The sequence below is a fragment of the Pristiophorus japonicus genome, chromosome 10 (genome assembly GCF_044704955.1).
Source record: "Pristiophorus japonicus isolate sPriJap1 chromosome 10, sPriJap1.hap1, whole genome shotgun sequence".
Lineage (NCBI taxonomy): Eukaryota > Metazoa > Chordata > Chondrichthyes > Pristiophoridae > Pristiophorus > Pristiophorus japonicus.
This window is the reverse complement of record NC_091986.1, coordinates 129,444,683-129,465,228: the sequence shown is the minus strand read 5'-3', so window position 1 is coordinate 129,465,228 and position 20,546 is coordinate 129,444,683. Positions and strand designations below refer to the sequence as shown.

The 20,546-nt window shown below is 40.9% G+C and overlaps 2 protein-coding genes across 4 annotated transcripts in view; one reads left to right on the top strand and one right to left on the bottom strand.

The window, feature by feature from the left end:
• LOC139275091 (TBC1 domain family member 8-like) overlaps positions 1-10,483 on the top strand; it is a 105,926-nt gene extending 95,443 nt beyond the window's left edge. For both annotated transcript variants that reach the window (XM_070892082.1, XM_070892081.1), the window contains exons 14-20: positions 1,301-1,399; positions 2,945-3,013; positions 4,050-4,287; positions 4,478-4,543; positions 6,437-6,526; positions 8,232-8,329; positions 9,906-10,483. In XM_070892082.1, the coding sequence (XP_070748183.1) occupies positions 1,301-1,399; positions 2,945-3,013; positions 4,050-4,287; positions 4,478-4,543; positions 6,437-6,526; positions 8,232-8,329; positions 9,906-10,337 (1,092 nt within the window). In that variant the 3' untranslated portion in view covers positions 10,338-10,483. The remainder of the gene's footprint in view (positions 1-1,300; positions 1,400-2,944; positions 3,014-4,049; positions 4,288-4,477; positions 4,544-6,436; positions 6,527-8,231; positions 8,330-9,905) is intronic.
• A 58-nt stretch (positions 10,484-10,541) lies between these two features.
• On the bottom strand, positions 10,542-20,097 carry rpl31 (ribosomal protein L31). Of its 2 annotated transcripts, none has more exons than XM_070892080.1 (5): positions 20,045-20,097; positions 19,473-19,579; positions 17,315-17,440; positions 11,635-11,747; positions 10,542-10,609 (listed from the first exon to the last, which is right to left on the bottom strand). In XM_070892080.1, the coding sequence occupies exons 2-5, from the start codon at positions 19,577-19,579 to the stop codon at positions 10,578-10,580; spliced, it is 378 nt and encodes a 125-aa protein (XP_070748181.1). In that variant the 5' UTR covers positions 20,045-20,097; the 3' UTR covers positions 10,542-10,577. The 2 variants fall into 2 exon arrangements, with proteins under 2 accessions (XP_070748181.1, XP_070748180.1); XM_070892079.1 differs by having other exon boundaries at positions 19,973-20,061.
• Between the last annotated feature and the right edge of the window lie 449 nt (positions 20,098-20,546).

The following is a 20,546-nucleotide window of genomic DNA, read 5'->3' as shown; positions in this document are numbered from 1 at the left end:
ACATCATCCAAGCTAATGTCCTTTCTTACTATTGCATTATTTTCCTCTTTAGCCAGCAATGCCACCCCACCTCCTTTTCCTTTGTCTATCTTTCCTAAATGTTGAATACTCTTGGATGTTGAGTTCCCAGCCTTGGTCACCCTGGAGCCATATCTCCATGATGCCAATTACATCATATCTGTTAACTGCTATCTGCTAACTGTTAACTGGAACTACGCAGTTCTAGAGGTGAAAGGCCTGTGTCTAACCCACTGTCGAATCTAATTCCCCATATGTTGATTCCACATTCATTTGTGTAAACTTTGTTTTACCTGTAATACACTATTTTAGAGTATGAAAATACTGTATTGCATTTTACCGGAGGGCTAATCATGGTAACAGCCAGACTCCAGACAAAATGCATTGTGGTGGAAGGATAATACAAGCATATGCCAATATGTGCTGGCACTTTTAGTTTATAAATTGAACGCACGACAGCAGGTATTTAGTACAAATTCAATTGGTGATACTGTCATTAGAGCATGTGTTGGTTATGTACTGGATCACTTGTTGAATCTATTCTTTTAGAAAGGCTATCATTTTACATCCTTTATTTGTGTAGTACATTTCTGTACAAATATGGAGATCAAATTTTGATGCAGAATGATTATTTGAATGCTGGGACCCCAGGAGTAGCTTAGTGCATCTAAGATATGTGAAACACCAACACTGGTGAATGATGTGTCTATTCTTTTTCTCGCTCCTTCCACCCTTCCCAGTATTTTGTGTGGAAGTTCATGCCAATTAGGCAACCACTTCCTGGTGGAATTTTCTTGGTTACGTTAGTATTCCATGACTAGTGCTAACACGCTCAGATTTGTTGAATCTGTGTCTGATTAATCGCCTTGGGACAGTGTCTTGTTACTGTGGCTCCTGAGGGATTTAAAAACATTTTTAAAAAAATGTAACATTAGTTTTTATTTTGTGCTATATTTTAACTATATAACTTTGAGAATTCTTAAACTACAGTAAATTTTGCTAGTATCTAATAGCTGAGCACTAAAACAGCACCAACCATGTCCCTGAATTGGACGTTTTGCTTTCTGTTGAACCGGATAGCTCATTTGCTGGTTAATGAGCGTGGGCTCAGGAGCATTTGATTCAGGCAGAGTACATTTAGAAAGCAGACCAAGTGTATGTCTGACCTCTGCAGATTCTTTCTTTTTATTTCCCTCTCTACCCATCTGTCTTGACCATGAAAGGTATTTTACATTGTATTGCATGTTAAGTTGCTTTAAATATGTTTTTGTTGCACATTCAGAAATTTGGAGATCTTCATGTAGGACAAATCGAGCAAATGCGTTGCAGACACAGAATACGAGTGTTGCAGAACTTGGAGGATACCACAAAACAAAATGTGGTAAGTTTACATGACCAATTAGTGCAAGTAAAGAAAAAAACAATTTTTTAATGAATTGCATCAATAACAATAGCTGTTTAATATCAGTCATGCAAATAATTAGTGCATATTTCCATATTAAATTATTCATAAAATGGTATTTAAAGCAAAATTGCTTAAATTGAGTATTCTGTTCCTGATTAAAATACTGTATATTGTCATATGTAGCTGTTCTAATTCATTTTATGTAGAATTACAATTTTCTTCCTACAAAAAACAATCTTGCCTTGCAGAAAGGTGCATTAAAGATGGTAACCAAAATATTAACTTAGTAATTTTAACAGGTTTATTTCTCAGCCAATTTCTAAAATTTTATTTCTAGATGGAGGAAACTGTCAAATACACTTTTTAATTTAAGTGTATCACTGCACCTTGAGAGTTGAAGAGCTAATTGTAGTGCAGCATATGCTGTTGAATATCTGTTACTTTTATTCTCATGTCTTCAAAACTAGAGCCCAGCAATTAACTTTTAGATTTTAAAGTTTCATATTTTAATATGCACACACTATCCAATTATGACAATGTAATGGAGATTGTAATTCACTATTATGTACTTATGGCATTGTCTTTTCTGCCTAGCTTCAAATGCGCATGTATACACATTGCCACTAATCATACAGCCAAGGAAATATCAATGTAACCTATAAGTCAATGCCATTAGTAAATTGCATAGATGTTAAGTTCAATAACTGTTGTGGAGCTTTAAACAAAATGTCAAACAGATTGTGGCCACAAAATTAATATCGATAAGTGTCCTAAATATAAAGTTTTCTTGTAAATAATTGTGGCGTACTGCAACTTTAATAATAGGCTTTAATAGTAGGCTGATCATTTGTTTTCATTCACCCTTCCTAACTATTAGTGATATTGGGGAAAATAGCCACTAACCACTGTCCTGTCATGCCTGTGGCACAGAACATTGAAATATACATGTGCTGCATAATAGTGCAGCCCATTTGAAGATTCTAATGATGACTATGCGTAATAGTCAAACTACCAGGTAAAAATAAAGTGGTATCTTTATCGATGGGACGCAGTGGAGCTGCTATAATATGCTTACAAGCAAAAGGGCTTATTCACAGCAGAAAGTCGGTTCAACAGAAATGAATGGACATGGAGAAAGAAGGATCACAATACATGAATCAAACTAGTTTTTGTTAGATTTAAGAGCACTTTTCAGTATTGTAAGCAAGCAGATTTGTGGTTCAGGTATATGCACCTTAATCTGACAAACACTCATCATTGATCTCACTTTCCATCCCAGATAAATCCCGTCTCCCTGGATCATGCAAACACATACTCTGATATTGTCAGAACAAAATGAAAAGCTTAAGAACAGAGATATAAAATAAAGACTAAAGGGAATAGAACAAAACAGTTGAAAGGATTGAGCCTTTTGAGTTTTGTAAACATTCTGAAAGTTCCTCATTGATTTGCAAGTTGCTTAGCTTCTCAGCAAAAGGAAGGTCATGGGGCTAATTAAATATATTTTTTATAATTTTGCAGCTCAGAGTTGTGGCACCAGATGTTTCATTTAGTACTGAAGGTCTTGGAGACCTCTATGATCTATTTAAGGTGAGTTTGTTAATGAGCACTTTCATGTTGTGTAAAGCATAGCTTTGTAATATTTTTGTTCTTTGGGGTACTAAAATTAAGATGTAGGAGACAAACTAAACATAAGTTTTTAAAAAAAAGATTTTTAAAATTGTTAGTGTAAAATTAGTTAAATTGCAAAATAATCTAAATCTAAAGCCCTTTCTTTCAAAGATGAAAATGTAAGCCCTGGCGTTAGTAATGTGTTTCTGAAGTTCCAGGGAAAATGTAGTTTGGATTTTAAAATGGATCTTATCCACAAAGTGAACAACTGTTTAGTACTCTGAACCAGAGATTTCACTTTTGATCTCTGGTTTTGTGGGAGCTGGCAATTTCAAGTGGCTTACCATATACTTTCAATTCTGAAATATTAATTTGTGCTTTCCCAAACCCCAATGGTTAGAATCCTGTATTGGCACCTTTAAAATAAAAATTGGTGACATTTTCTCCACATGTACACTGACCCTGGAGAAGTGAGTGTGTAGTAGGCCAGCTGCCAGACTCTCTGCCAATGATACTTTGTTACCAACTAGAAACTGTTCGAGATCAAGACACTGCTGATTTCCGTTCATGTGCACATATATTTAGCATTTTGATTGCTCCCACGATTGTATAGCTAAACAGGTGACATTACATCTCAAAGTTGTCACCAGGAATCTGGTAGAGTGTAATAGTGGATGTTGTACTCCACTGGCTGCTGATCCAAGTAAAAATGTGTGTGGATGTTGGCTTGGTTTGGATTGAATTTACCTGACATGCTCATTGCAGTCAAATAACCTATCAGCATTCATTGATGGTTCCACTTGGAAAATGACCACTTAGGAGGGTAGGTAGTGAATGCGGAACTGTTGATGTGAATTGGCAAGGGAAAGAAATAGCATTGTAAAATTAAGTTAGAATGGAATAGAATTGTAACAATGTGTTTTATCCTCTTATTCTGTGTAAAATTTAAAACCCTTTTTAAATGCAGAGTAAACCTAATCCTAAGATTAATATTTATATTTTTTTTAAATAATAGAGAGAGCATCTTTTAAGTTGTTACTGGGGTGGAAACAGTTCAGCAGCACATCATGATCCCAGCCTCCCATACCTGGAACAATACAGAATAAATCGTTTCCAGTTCAACAGCCTCTTCTGTCTTCTGAGTCCTTGGACATGGGGTGCACATACTGATATTCTAGCCCAGAGGACATTCCGTGTGTTGGATGAAAATGCAGATTCTCTAATTGACTTCAAAGAATTGGTCAGTTGTTTAGGTAACTACTTTTCCATCTCTCTTGTGTGGAATTAATTATGTATGCACTGTATCAAAAATCATGCAGAGTAACTTGTGCTATTTACGGAATATTGAAACTGCAAAAAATTGCATTAAATTGGCAGTATTGAGCATAAGAGAAAAGTAGGGCTTGGTTGAATAATTGTTGTATTTTCTATATATATATATAGATATAATGTACTACGGAGACTTCAGTGAAAAACTCAGATTGTTGTACAGGCTGCACATTCCACCAGGTAAAGCAATCCTTGAAGGTTAGAAAAATAAGCATATTCTGTTCAAGGTGTTAAATCTGTATCCGTGCAGTTAGTGAATTTCTTTTACACTGATTTTGTGCTATATGTACTATTTTAATGAGACCTGGGATGTAAGCTCATTTATGCTTGCAATGTTGTATTAGTTTGTAAATATACCAGTATAGCCGATTGTCCTCCACCCTCTGGCCAGAGAAAATGTTTCAAGGACACCCTCAAAGCTTCCTTGATAAAGTGCAACATCCCCACCGGCACCTGGGAATCCCTGGCCCAAGACCGCCCTAAGTGGAAGCAGTACATCCGGGAGGGCGCTGAGCACCTCGAGTCTCGTCACTGAGAGCATGCAGAAACCATGCGCAGACAGCGGAAGGAGCGTGCGGCAAACCAGACTCCCCACCCACCCCTTCCTTAAACCAATGTGTCCCCTACCTGTGACAGAGACTGTAATTCCCGTATTGGACTGTACAGTCACCTGAGAACTCCCTTTTTGGGCCCAAGTTTTGGGCCGCACCGGGACCTGAACGGCTGTTTTTCGCGCCACAAGTGCACCTAAAAAAGACTCACCTATTCTCTGGCTCCCTGCAGGTCCTCTGGTACATTTGTTTAGCCCAATCCTATATGTAGATTAACGTCGCCCATGATAACTGCTGTACCTTTTATTGCACACATCCCTAATTTCCTGTTTGATGCCATCCCCAACCTCACTATGACTGGTGCTCTACACAACTCCCACTAGAGTTTTCTGCCCTTTGGTGTTCCGTAGTTCTACCCATACAGATTCCACCTCAACCACGCTAATGTCCGTCCTTACTATTGCGTTAGTCTCCTCTTTAACCAGCAATGCTAGCCCATGAAACACAAAGTTAGCCTGCAAGTACAGCAAGTAATTAAGAAGGCAAATGGAATGTTGGCCTTTATTCCTTCAACTGTACAGGGCATTGGTGAGACCACACCAAGAGTACTGCATACACCTTATTTAAGGAGGGATATACTTGCATTGGAGGCATTTCTGAGGAGGTTCACTAGGTTGATTCCTGAGATGAAGGAGTTGTCTTAAAGGTTGGACCTGTACTCATTGGAGTTTAGAAGAATGAGAGGTGATCTTATTGAAATGTATAAGATTGAGGGGGCTCAACACGGTAGATGCAGAGAGGATGTTTCCCCTCATGGGGGAAATCTAGAACTAGGGGGCATAGTTTCAGAATAAGGGGTTGCCCATTTAAAACAGAAATTAGGAGGAATTTCTTCGGTTTGTGAATCTTTGGAATTCTCTACCCGAGAGCTGTGGAGGCTGGGTTATTGAATATATTTAAGGTGGAGATACAGATTTTTAAATAAGGGAGTCAAGGGTTATGGTGAGTGGGCAGGGAAATGGAGTTAAGGCCAAGATCAGATCAGATATGATCTTATTGAATGGCAGAGCAGGCTCTAAGGGCCAAATGGCTGACTCCTGCTCCCATTTCTTATGTAACAATGTGTATAGGTTATCTACAGGCACATTTTAGGAAATAGCAATGTATATATTTTTTCTGTTACTTCAGTAATTCTCTCTGACATACATTGGGAAAAAATCAATTGATAAATTATTTGCGGTAGTAATTCCCTTGGGATTGGTTATGATCCTCTCTTCAATATCCCCACCTTTTCTCCGAGAGGCAGTTATACTGGATATGATCCAAAGGCAGCAGGAGGAAACCTAGCCAAGCCTAATTCTGTCCTGATGAAAGTGTAGTGTTATGACACATGTATCAAAATCCAAATATGAATTTCATGAAGCCTTCCATAGATTTATTATTTACTGTGATGTGCAACATTGCATTTTATACAAGTGACGTGAGCTGTTTGATCATTGAAATTTATTCTTTGTTTTTCTAGCCTGCAGTGATGATGACACAGACAACCTATCTCCTTTGAAGACGACCTTCATCTCGAGTGTACAACCTGATTACTTCAGCAAATCAAATGGCAAGTACATATTTATTCGCTAAATTTCATTTTGATGTGCCAGCTGAACTGTCAAAATATTACTTCCGAACTCAAATTTATTGGTTGAAACAGTTTCCAAAACCTAATCCTATAAATTCTTCCTTAAAACAAGTACTTTTATTGATCATCTATTCATGTAGAAACACCTACAGGAAAGGAAAACTGGTTTAGAAAAGCATTTTCAAGGTTTTAGGATCACTTTTGAAAGCAGGGTGGTCCGAGAACAAGAGCACAACTTGCATTTATATGTAGCTTTACCAGAAAAGATCTCGAGGCGTTTGAGATGTCGGGAAAAACATGAAGCCAAGTTGGCCAAAGATTAGTCAAAGAAGTACGCCTGAAATTTCTGTGGAAGTTTTCCAGTGGGATATCGGCAGAACCGCTTTCACGCTGAAATTTGTGAGAACCCTGTGGAAATTCAGGGCTGTGATTCTAAGGATGTTCTTAAAGGAGGACAGAAATGGAAAGGGGACAGCTGCTAATGCTGGGCAGAGGAGTGATGCAAAAGAGGTCGCAGAGCTGGTGGTAAGAAAGGATAAGGCTACAATGGAATATAAAGACATGTTCAAGAATTTTAAATTTGAGACATTGGTACACCAGGAGCCATTAGTGAGCTTGGATGTATTAGGCAGATGGTGGAGCATGGGATATCTGCAGCAGTTTAGGTTGAGCTGGAATTTGTTTGGGAATGGGTCAGCATTGGAGTTATCAAATCGGGAGATAACGAAGGGATAAATTGGGGTTCAGCAGCGGAAGGGTTAAGGTAGTGGGCTGAGTTACAGAACTGAAACTAGGCAATCTTGCGATGAGAAAAATAGGAAAGACTTGAATTTATATAGCTGGTTTCATGACCTCAGCATCTGAAAAACAGATTGAGCAGTTTGACAGCGGAGGAATCGAAGTACAGCTGGGGTCATTGGCATGCTTGTGGAAATGACCCTGTGTTTGGATGATGTTGCTGAGGGGCAACATGTAGATCAAGAGGAGGAAGGTTCAAAGATAGATACTTGGCAGGTCTTGAGGTGAAAAACCATTTCTAGCGATGCACTGGCTAGATTGAAACCAAGTTTCAATTTGTAGACCCGAGATGGGCAATAGAGGAAAATGGTGTGGTCAAGAATGAGGAGGATAATGCACCATGGTAGTTAGAGAATGTTGTTTCCAGTTCTAGTGAGAGCAGATATCGGCTTGGAGGGATTCAAACAGCATTATAGTGGAGCAAAGGAGACTGGGGATTATTTTTACTCTCCAGGATAATCCTAGTAGCAAACGGTTTTGGCATTAGTGATTTAGTGAAGCCTTGTGTTGAACCAGTTTCGCTCATCTGTAATGTTAAGAGAATACCAGGGGGTTTTGCCAAGGATCAGTGTGTTAAACATAGAGGTGAACGAGTTGTTACTGTTCAATAAATATTTTGTATGGTTGGGGTTGTGTGTTTGCAGACTAAATCTATAATCACAAAACCTATGCTTGCAGCATAATGTATATAATCAGTTGTTTTTACGGTAATGTTTGTGGGCTGGGTGTCTGCTGAATTATCATGTGAATAACCAAGTTTAGAGTGTTGTCTTGGCTTTAAAATAACCAACTATGTGAAAGTGGTGGTTAGTTAAGTTAATCACCGTGAAGGATCCCAGCATTCTATATCAGTTTTACCATTTAAAAAAAAAGCTTTACTCAACAGGTGAAGCAATTAATTACGAACACCAATTGAAAAAAATGCTGGAAGATTTGGTTAAGAGAAAAAAAGAATCCACAAAAGATCTTTCACTTATGACTCAGGTATGTCTTTCATAATGCGTGCATTTTTTTTTAAATCTTAAAGGAAAAAACCTCAGGAAAGTAATGTAATAAAATTACATTTTTTCATATGGTCAATTGTAAACTTTGAACTGAGCAGTTCACTTTCCAGTCCCAGAAGAAATACTTTCAACTAGGTGCAGGGAGAGGTACCCACTGGATTTGAAAAAAAACTAAAGCCATTAAAGGTTGAAAACCATGCTCCCTCTAATTAATTATTTTGGGTGCACGGCCCTTTTAAATTTCCTCACAAGCGTGTTTTTTTCCACGGTAACATCGGCCCGCGCAGGACCTCTGCACAGCTCGACAGGAGCATTGGTTCAAAAATTCTGTAAATATGTGTCTTTAGTCTGCACCCAGATTTTTAAGGAATGTAGGCCATTCAGCACAAGCTTATTTTGCCAATTAGATCATGGCTGATTGATATCTTAACTCCATTTCACACCTTTATTCCCCCTTGCCTAACACAAAATAATCTATCACTGTTTTGAAATTTTGAATTGATGTAGCCTGAACAGCTTTTGGGGGGGGGGGGGTGCGCAGGATGGGGGAAAGGAGTTCTAGACTTCACTGCTAAACTGCCTAACTCAAATTCTATGGTTATGCCCCCCTATTCTGGACTTCCCCCTACCTGAGGAAATAATTTCTATCTACCCTATCAAATGCTTTAATATCTCAATTAGGTCACCCCTTAATCTTCTATACTCAAAGGAATACAAGTCTAGTTTATGCAACTCATCCTCAATTTAACTCCGGTATCATTCTGGTGAATTTGCACTGCACCCACTCCATGGATAATATATATTTCCTGAATTTTGATGCCCAGAATTGAATGCAGTATTTCAGATGTAATCTTAACCAGAATTTTATACAACTATAACATAACTTCCACCCCTCTGTATTCCAGCCCAGTATTCCATTAGCTTGTTTTTGTTGTACCTATATCTCTGCTTTCCAGTTCCTAGCTTCATCTAGAAAATACTCTGATCTATCCTATATTTTTTTCTTGGGTCCATCTGCCAGTTTTGCCCATTCACTTAATCCATCAGTGTCTCGTTGCAATTTACTGCTGCTCTACAGGAAACTTAATGCTATTTAGCTGCTGCCTGGATGAGATCTAACAATCGCAGAAGACTAGAATTACATTCAAGATTACTGAAAACACTTGAAACTGGTAGAAAGATACCAGTTTCACTAATTGCACTTGCATACAGCATTGGTATAAAATGTTCATGCTAGGCTACTGGTGTAGACAGTAACTGAACACTCTGTCACGGGTCTTTAGTTCTGAAGATGGCAATCAAAATTAAATTTGCCCCCCCCCCCCCCCAAATTGGTCTTTTCTGGCTAGAAGTTTCATTCATGGGCTACATGTCATTTCACCATGTTGCATGTTTCTATAAGTTGCAAATTAGTGGGGAAATTAAGATGAGCTCTAATTTCCATCAATGGGAACAGGGAATACTTCGGTTATGCACTCTTGGTGTATTCAGCTGTATACTTTGGTGGCATACTTTCATAAAAGTCAATTTATGAAGCTAAATCTAATCTTGTGCAGAGAGAGTTCATCCAGTTTTGCAAGACATTATACAGTATGTTTCGAGAAGACCCTGAAGAGAACAATCTTTACCAAGCTATTGCTACAGTCACTACTCTTCTACTTCAGATTGGGGAAGTAGGACAAAGAATACGTAGTTCAGACAGCATGTCTGAACTGCATAGTGCAAGTTCTAAAGAATCTGAGGTGCTAACGCCTACAGATGTACCAGATGCTGTGTTTGAAGAAGTGGATGTAGGCCTGAAGAACAATCATCCACCATCACAGCCTGGAGAGGATGACTGGAGTGTGTCTTTTGAGCAAATTTTGGCTTCCCTACTGACTGAACAATGTCTGGTGAACTTTTTTGAGAAGTCAGTAGCTATAAATTGTAAACTTCTCCATGCTAAAACAAATCAGTATCAACAGAGAATTAATCTTACAATCCACTAGCTTGTTGGATTTTTGTGTTTCAGCGCTGGCAGTTGAAACCTTTGTTTTACTGTAAACAAAAACCTGTGCTGTTGTATGTGTTTGGGTGCAGTGTCAAGTTTACAGATTGTATGTGCACTTTTAAATAAATTCATTTTTGTATACTGTCTGCATGTGATTTCAATTTTATCGGTGTACAATTTGTAAAAGAAACTAGGCAGAAAGTCACTTTTTGCAGTTTATTAACAAAACATTTACATTTCAGTTTTCATCAACATTGACTGTCTGCAGCCCTGTAAAACAAAATGTGTATATAGTTTAGACTCAATCACAGTTACATTAAGCTTTTTTAATGAGTCACTCTACAATAGTAGCTTGTAATCTAAATTGTTTGAGACGCTGATTATTCACAACTATAATTACTGGGATGGCTATTTATTTAGTAGCAGCAGGGGTTAGTTTCTAAGGGCATTTGCTGGTAATCTGGCAGGCTATTTGTCCCACATGGGGTGACTGATGTACAAGAGACCATGTGCTATTTTCCAAGAATAGGGCTAGTAAGAGAAAAGAACTGGTTCAAAGAGCATATTCTAGCCTGGTATCAGGGACAGTGTTTCATATTTTGATAGGAAGCATTACAGAATAAGTTTGTCATTCACATGAAAACCAAATCAGGATTTTGATTTTTTCACTGCTTTTATCTTACAAAAATTAGTCTGCCTGTTCGAAGCATGAGAAACTACACTATCCAGTTCAACAACACAGGGAGGGCTCTTTGTTTCCAGGGTGTTCTATCATTACTAGATAGAACAGTAATCTCCTGGCCATGAGGCACAAAGGATTCACTTACAGGAAGCCAAACTGAGTATCTAAAGCAGACATGAAAAATGTATCAATTGAATTAAAGCAGCATTGAGCCTAAAAGTCAATACAGCAGTTGTCTGTAACCTGAACGTTACAAACCAATCTCAAACACTTCATAGACTTTCGTGGGGTTTGGGGGCCTTGAAAAACACAAAATTCCATGACTGAATTTCTTCTTGTTTTATACTGAGTTAATTACCATTCTAATATGACCTATATTGCACTCAAATCAAGACCCCAGAGCTGCAGGTGAAGATCTGCATTTTGCTGCTCCATGGCATGTTACTATTTTTATAAATGAATAATAAATAAACCACTCGGCACCTTCATTGGAAATATGATAATAGGATCAGCACAAGTTCTTCCAAACCTCAATTTAGGCCATAGAAAATTAAGCAAACACTTTTACCCTTTCTCCTCCAATTTCAGATTTGTAAACATTGCATCATCTCACCTTTGTAGGATGTGACAGGAACATAGGTTACCAACGTGTAGAGTTTGTTAGGAGAGTCCTCATCCTCATTGCGTTTTCTGGATAAACGCACGCGAATGCGATATGGAACGTTCCTGGAAAAAGGTGTGTAATGTATAAAGGAAACTAGTATTGCCACATTTAAGATCTTGTAATTGTTTAATTAGGATGGGGAAGGGCAGGCAGAAATTTGGAAATAGTATAAGGGTTTTTTTAAGCTCGCTACCTTATGCAAGAGGTCCAAACAAATGAATTTTAGATTACCAGTAAACATGCAAGGTTAGTTTGTTTTCAGTGGAGGAGTAAAAAAAAATGGAGACCAAATGCCACTTTGTCATCAATCCATTGATCTAAGCAGCAGTTAAAAGTCCACATTCAATTAGAGCTGAGTGTGATGTGCTGATCCCAGGACCATGTATAAATCAGTCACTGCAGAGGTTAATCCCGCTGACAAAAATAAATCTGCAACTGTTTTGAAATAATTTTTGGTGAGGAATGTTTGAGCTTCATAAACATTTCTAAAATTACTGGGTACTGCATCTTTTACTTTAAGTACAAATATCAAGAATTCAACAAAATTAGCACCAGTCAACAGTAATACAAAATCATCCATACAACCTTAAACAGGGATAAAATATCAGCATCCCAAACACATCCAAGTGTGCAGAACTAGAACTATTACAAATGTCCATCACAACAACATTTGATGCACTATAAAATGGAAATGCAAATTCTGTTTAGGAGCTGCATGATATTTATGGAGAGCCAGTCTACAAGCTCCTTATCCAGAATGCATTCTCAACCCCTAATCTTCAGACAGGTGGATGATCTGGTCTCGTGTGTGTATATGATTTTTACAAGCCATAGATAATTGAAAATAGAAGTATTAACACCATTGAGATTGTTTGAAGTTAATAGGGCTCATATATAGAAAATACTTGTATTTATATAGCACCTTTCACGATCTCCGGAAGTCCCAAAGCACTTTATAGCCAATTTGTGCACAGCAAACTCACACAAACAGCACTGTGATAATGACTGGATCATATGTTTTTAGTGATGTCGATTTGAGGGATAAATATTGGCCAAGACACTGGGCATAACACCCCTGCTCATCTTAAATAGTGCCATGGATTCTTTTTCATCCATCTGAACGAGCAGACGGGTCCTCGGTTTAACAAAAGCCAAGAGTGCATTGCGTAATTAAAGAGATGAGAGGTGTAGGATGCAAAACTTGAGATTTTTCAAAGCAGGGATAGGTGACAAGATGTAGGAAGTATGTAAAGAATCCAGACAGGACTGTAATGATTTGAGGGGCAAGAAATCCAGTCTTCGAGAAGCAGGTGGTACATGTGAGAAAATCACTAACAGAAGTGAAGAGAGACATGGAGCAAGAGTAGCTTTAGGAGGACGGGTAAATATGAATAAAAGCCAGTGCAGTTGTACGTGTTTCTTGCGGAAGGCTGATGCGGAGGCAACATTGACTAGGGTTTTAATAGAAGGATTGGGGAAGATCTCTCCCGCAAGCAAGATGCCACCAATTCTGCACTTTTTGGGGTCAAATTTCAGGCCACGTCTAGAACGGTGCAGCCCTGCGAGCGATGCCTGCTTTCTGCGCTCAAAACCGCGCCTAAAAATTACCTCGGTATTTTCCCCGCTGCTGGAACATTCCAGGCACAGCGCAGCCCATGGGGTTGGGGGCGGAGCCAGATCCCGCCGCTGAGACTGCGTGGAGGGGCCCGTAGCACGCCATCCTTAGCCCTGGGCCGAATGGGCTCACTGGGTGGCGAAGATCGGACTCTGGCCTCCCTCCTCTTCAGCTCCTGCCCCCCAAAGTCTTCGGCCCGGCTTCCTCTCGTCAGGCAGGCCCATCTTTCTTTCTCACTCCCACTCCCCTCATGCCTGATTTCTAAGTACAGGCAAGGTTTTTCTGAGCGTACAAAAATCTAAACTTACTCCATTCTAAGTTAGTTTGGAGTAAGTTTTCACTGCCTAAACTTGCAAGACAGGCATACGTGGCCGGACACGCCCCCTTTTGGAAAAATATCTGTTCTAAAATCAAACTGTTCTAACTGACTAGAACTGGAGCAAACTAAATGCCGAGAATTGCAATTTCTAAGATACTCCATTCTAAACTAGTTGCTCCAAAGAAATAGCAACTCAGGCCGAAACGTGAGCCCTTTGACTCTGCTCGAGATAGTATCTGGGGAAGTTCATGGACTTGATGGCAACAACTAAAAGCTTGTTAGAAGTCAGGATGGCCTCAGTTGCCAATTCCCAGTTAGTTATTTTCACATGCGAGTACTGAAATCAAAAATTAACTTGTCAAAAGCTTGTATCAATGGAGGAGGCAGCTGATGTCAAATATAGATAAAATGCATATCAAAAATTAAAATTAATCAAGATTGACAGCATGACGTTTTCTATAAAGAGTGACCTTTAAGTGCATAATAAAATTCAGTTTCTCATGTAGCAACAGAACAAAATTGACACTTCAAAAAAGATGGGGTAATAAATTAACCAGCACAGAATTGTTAAAGGCAAATTGAGTTTGACTAACTTGTTCTTTTGAAGTAACGGAGAGGTATTTGATGAAATACCACCCTCATTAACCTGGCAAATGTAATGCCCATAGGATTCAAGGGGCAGTGGCTGAAAAATTGGTTAAGGGAGAGAAAGCAGTAATGGTGAGTGTTTTTCAGACTGGAGGGAAGTATAGTGATGTCCCCCAGGGGTTGGCGTTAGGATGACCGGGACATGGGTCTGCAGGGCATCATTTCAAGGTTTGCATATGATAAGGAAATTGGCAAAAGAACCAGTGGTCATAAGGGGAAAAGATTACATAGCAAGCTATGATCTGGACTGCACTGCCTGAAACAGTGGTGGAAGCAGATTCAATAGTAACTTTCAAAAAAGAGAATTGGATACACAGGTACTCGGAATAATAGAAATTTACAGCACGAAAGGAGGCCATTTCGGCCCATGTCCACGCCGACCAACCAAGAGCTATCCAACCTAATTCCACTTTCCAGCTCTTGGTCTGTAGGTTACAGCACTTTATCTAGAGGGTGGTGGGGGTCTGGAACTTACTGCCTGAAAGGGTGGTAGAGGCAGAAAAAACAATTGGATTTTCCTTGGTTGGTTGTTTTGGTTAATCCTTGCCACTGGATCAAGACCTACCTCTGTCAAGCCCGAATGGTGGCTGGTATGCAACGGCCACCACAGGTTTTTTTTTAAAATCCACGCACAGGCATCTTCCACCCTTTGACCTGGAATTTTAGGTCCTTCATTGAAATACCTGTAAACTTTTTGACGTGGAAGCAAGTCATCCTCGATTCAAGGGACTGCCTATGATGATGACGGCACTTTAAGTACACATCCAATTATTTTTTCTGCCTCTACCACCCTTTCAGGCAGTACGTTCCAGACACACACCACCCTCTAGGTAAAGACATTTCCCCTCATATCCCCTCTCTACCTTCCCCCACTTTAAATCTATGCCGCCTGGTTGTTGACCCTTCCTATCCAGTCCCATCAATTTTATACACCTCAATCTCCTCTGTTCCAAAGAAAATAGACCCAGCATCTCCAATCTTTCCTCATAGCCAAAATTCTCCAGGCCAGGCAACATTCTAGTAAATCTCCTCTGCACCCTTTCCAATGCAAATCATATCTTTCCTGTAATGTGACCACCAGGACTGCACACACTATTCCAGCTGCGACCTAACCAGTCTTTATACAGTTCAAGCATAATGTCCTTGCTCTTGTATTCCATATGCCTCTTATCTACCTGGCCTGCTACCTTCAGGGATCTGTGGACCTGCACTCCAAGGTCGTTTTGTTCCTCTACTTTTCAGTGTCGTACCATTTAATGTGTATTCCTTGCCTTGTTAGACCTCCCCAAATGCATTACCTCAGACATACCCAGATTCAATTCCATTTGCCACTGTTCTGCCAATTTGACATTGATATCTTCCTGCAGTCTACAGCTTTCTTTATCAACCACAGCCTATTTTAGTATCATCTGCAAACTTCTTAATCATACCCCCTACATTCAAGTCTAAATCATTGATGCATACCACAAAAAGCAAGGGACCCAGCACTGAGCCCTGCGGAATCCCACTGGATACAGCCATCAACCATTACCCTTTGTTTCCTGCCTGAGCCAATTTTGGATCTAACTTGCCACCTTGCCCTGGATCCCATAGCTTTTACTTTCGTGACCGTATCAAAAGCTTTGCTAAAATCCATACACACTACCCTCATCGACCCTCTTGGTTATCTCCTCAAAATTCAATCAATCAAGTTAGTCAGACATGAGCTCCATTTAACAAATCCCTGCTTGCTGTCTTTGATTAATCCATGTTTTTCCAAATGAAGATTTTTTTAATTTTCCCACCACTCCGGTTAGGCTGACTGGCCTGTAATTACTCTGTCTATCCCTTTCTCTCTCTCTAAATAAAGGTACAACATTATCAGTTCTCCAGCACCATACCAACAGTTAGAAAGGACTGGAAAATGGTACTCTTTTGCTTCTCAACAGCCTGGGATACATTTCATCTGGGCCTGGGGATTTATCCACTTTCAAAGCTGCTAAGCCCCTTAATACTTCCTCTGTTTATCTCATCTAATATTTTACACTCCTCCCTCATTGCAAAGTCTGCAGCGCCTCTCTCTTGTGAACACAGATGCAAAATTCATTAAAAATCCTACCCATGTTTTCTGCCTCCACACAGATTTCCTTTATGGTCTCTAATAGGCCCCACTCTTTCTCCAGTTATTCTCTTGCTCTTAATATATTTCCCTGATTTTACTTGTCAATATTATTTCTTGATCTCTCTGCTTTCCTGATATCTGTTTTTAATTGCACCCCTGCACTTTTTATACTCTGAGTTTCTGCAGTATTTAGTTCTTGGTATCTGTCATAAAAAGTAACTCAGCGACACTATCATTATCTGTGTAACATCGATTAGGACTGTAGCGTACCTAGTGCTGGATTTGTTTAAATTGAAGTATGTACCAACAAAGTGACAATGTATAGACATACTGCAACCTACAGTACTGTGAATATCCAACCAGCTCAATGATGAATATGTCTAGGTCCAATTAATACCTCCTGGATGCAGAAGTGGTGATTGATTGGAATGAAAGAAATCACCACCAGGGACCTGCAATCTCTGTAGAGGTATGCTCACGGGTCAGTGATCTAATCAAAACTGATGAGGTTGGGGCATTAATAAAATGGTTAATGTGCTGCAAAGTTACTGCCATGCTAGCTTAGAGGAATTATAATATTTTGCCAGTGTAAATCCCATTAAACATTAATAGCACAATAAAACTTGCTTGGTCCGATTTTAAAAAAAGTGAAATTAGATCCAGGGCGAGTCCTTCTACCCAAGGTAACAAATTTACAGCTAGTTCTACACTAGAATACCCTAAGAGTATTACATGCCACAAATATAATCTTTAATATCAGGTGAGCAAGAAAGATACAGCCACACAACTGCAACAAAGTCTGAGATCTCATGAACTAGGTAGTAGTTTGGAGCACAAAAAGAACTGGACATTTAGTGGTGGCTGATACCACAGTACAAAGAACAATTGAGCTATATAAAACAAAAGTAATGTTGACTTGAGGAATTATTTGCTGCTAGAGACATACCTTACACCTTTAGCCCAAACAGCCTTGTTCAGACGAGTATCAATACGGACATCAGGAGTACCCATCTCCTTCACTGCAAATTTACGGATCTCCTTAATGGCACGAGGAGCTCGTCTCTTAAACCCCCTTAAAAACAAATCCAAGTAATTATTTTGCCAATCAGTGCCCACAATTGTCACCACATTCTTAATGTTAAATCCTAGTACAGGTACACCGTCGAGAATTCGGAGTTCCGTAATCCAGAAAATGTTCTGGAATCTAGACACCTGCCTCAGGCTGCCGCTAACTCCCCATCTCACCATCTTGGTCCAGACCTTTCCCGACTCGGACGTCGGAAAAACGTTCCAAAGTCCGGAAATACACAGAATCCGGAGCGGCCTCAGTTGCAAGGCTTTGGGATTCTTCGTACATGTACCTGTATACACATTGCAACTATTTACAGGTGGGATTTCAAAAAAATGCCACACCTAAAGGAATTTTAGCCCACAACATTTCTGCACTTTTAAATTATTTAGCAAAATCTTTTTACTGGCTATGTTCTTTTGTGAAGAACTGAAATAATTATTCTAGATCAGGCACAAGATTAGCAGATAAACCAATTAATTTTCAAAATATTAAATAAAATTAAATCCCGATGGCTCATTTGGTAAACCAAGTGTCCAAGTGAGAAGAGTCAGTCCCCGGTTCAATTTTTTAATGTGATTAGTTAGCTGATCTCAGCAATAGGGACATTACAATTACTTTTAGATTTGCAGCCACCAGTCCCAATATGTACGGGTATTATTAATGGCAGCAGTGGACAAACAATTGATTAAACAAACATTGGGAAAACTGATGCCGTTGTTGTCTTCACCTGCCACGAACTCTTCTGTGGGCAAACTCCACTTCCGGCCCAGTCTCAGGCTGAACAACCTTGACGTCCTATCTGACCATGAGCAGAGCTTCTGACCCTATATCCTTTCCACCTCAATAACACCATTTATCACTGTCCCAGTCTCAACCCATCTACTGCAGAAACCCTCATTCATGCATCTGTTACAGCCAGGCTTTCCTGTCTGACGTATCTTCATAAACTTGAATTCATTCCAAAATTCTACTAACCATATCCTAACTCTCACCAATCACCCCTGAGCTCATTGACTTACATTGCCGCCCCGACTTATGTGGGAACACCACCGCAGGTCGAGGCTATAGAGCTGGAACATCTTGGGCAAAGATGCAGCGCATTAGGGCCCAGGGCCTGTTCGCACTAGGTCCGTGCAGCAGAGCAGGTCTCCAGTCGTCCTGGTTCAATCCTTGCCACTGAATAAAGGCCTAGCTCTGTCGAGCCTATGTGGTGGTTGATGTGCAACGGTCACCGCACGTTAAAAAAAATCCACGCAGACATCTTCCACCCCCTCAACTAGAGTTCAGGACTGGAACATCGGGTCCTTCATTGAAACACCTGTAAACTCGTTCGAGGGACCGCTGTGATGATGGTGACATTAGCTCCAGGTCCACCAACACCTCATTTATAAGTCTCATCCTCCTATTCAAACCCCCTCGCAATGGTCTCCCCTGTCTCTCTAACCTCTTATGACCCCGAGAACACTCTGGCCTCTTGTACACCTACCACTGTGCCTTCAGCCATTGAACCCTAACTTCCGGAATTCCCTCCCTAAACTGCTCTGCATCAATCTGCTTCTTTAAGCCAACGTTTTTGACCAAGCTTTTAGTCCACCTGTCCTAATGTTTCTTTTACGCTGTCTCAATCTTTGTCTGACTACATTCCTGTGACAAGCCTTTTGCTACATATAAATGCTAGTTGTTGTAGTAGCAGTTTGATTACTTGTAGACTGTAACTTCCAAAGGGATCAAATGCCATTTACAAAAGTGGCCAGAGTGTAGTGTTCAGAAATCCATGATTTTCCTGGACCACTGTCTACTACTTGCAAATCGTCCTGCCAGCACTCCAAACCAAGACTAGAGATCCTAACTTTTGGGTGTAACAGGAGACCAGGCAACCGCCAACACCACAATAGAGATCACTAGGTCTCTAATCACACTCCATCAGTACCAAACTGCCTTAAGTAATACGAACTTGCAAACACGAAAATTGTATTTTCAGCCGATCCATCGGACTGGTCCCAGAGTTCAAAACACAAGTCTCTTTACTTACACGCCATGGATACGCTTGTGCACATTTATTGTATATTCCCTCGTAACCACCTCGTTGATGGCAGAACGGCCCTTCTTTTTCTCTCCACCTTTCTTAGCAGGAGCCATCTGTGAACATGGAAACAATTCGGACGCGGTTAGATCTGGTGAAATGGGCAGGTTTACAGAGTACACACATCCAACAGCAGCACGTTCAACTCCTCTGGATGTACATCTGAGCCCGCGGTCACCCGTTCACCGAACTCTACCCCCATCCTCGGTGCTGACCCCGGGCCCGAGTCACGGCGGAACATCCTTCCCACCAAACCGAGTCAGGCGCTGCTCTCTATCCGCTCCCCAGTAAAGTCTACCAGTGACGGGAGCGGCGCCCGGCCAGAAGCGGGGCGAGCGAGGCCCAGGCCCGTCTCAGACTCATCAGAATTAAACCCTCCAACAGTCAGGGAGGAAATGGAGGCAGGAGAAAGTTGCTCTCGCTGTACGGATCGCCTCTGTTCACATTACCCCGGTGTGTGAGCGAGAATCGGGCCGGATGGATTGGGATTGCCGCGGCCCCGGTCACTGCTTCGTACTCACTCTGTGCGGAAAATGTCGCAAAGGAAGGAGCGCGGCATTGTGGGAGTCACTTAAGGTCGGTGTGGGGAAGCACTTCCGGGGCAGCAGGCGCTCTGCGCGCAGTGCAGCGTGGGGCGTGTTCACATCAACTTTTGGGCTGACGGCTGCCGAGAGGCATTGCAATGTCTCAGGACCAAGCAAATCTGGCAGGCGGTGTGTTCAATCTCCCCCCTACCCCGGGAGTGTCCAGTCTCCCCCCTCCCCAACCCCGGGAGTGTCCATTCTCTCCCCCAACCCCGGCAGTGTCCAGTCTCTCCCCCCAGCCCCCCCAACCCCGGGAGTGTCCATTCTCTTCCCCCAACCCCGGGAGTGTCCAGTCTCCCCAACCCCCCCCCCCAACCCCGGGAGTGTCCAGTCTCTCCCCCCTACCCCGGGAGTGTCCATTCTCTTCCCCCAACCCCGGGAGTGTCCAGTCTCCCCAACCCCGGGAGTGTCCATTCTCTTCCCCCAACCCCGGGAGTGT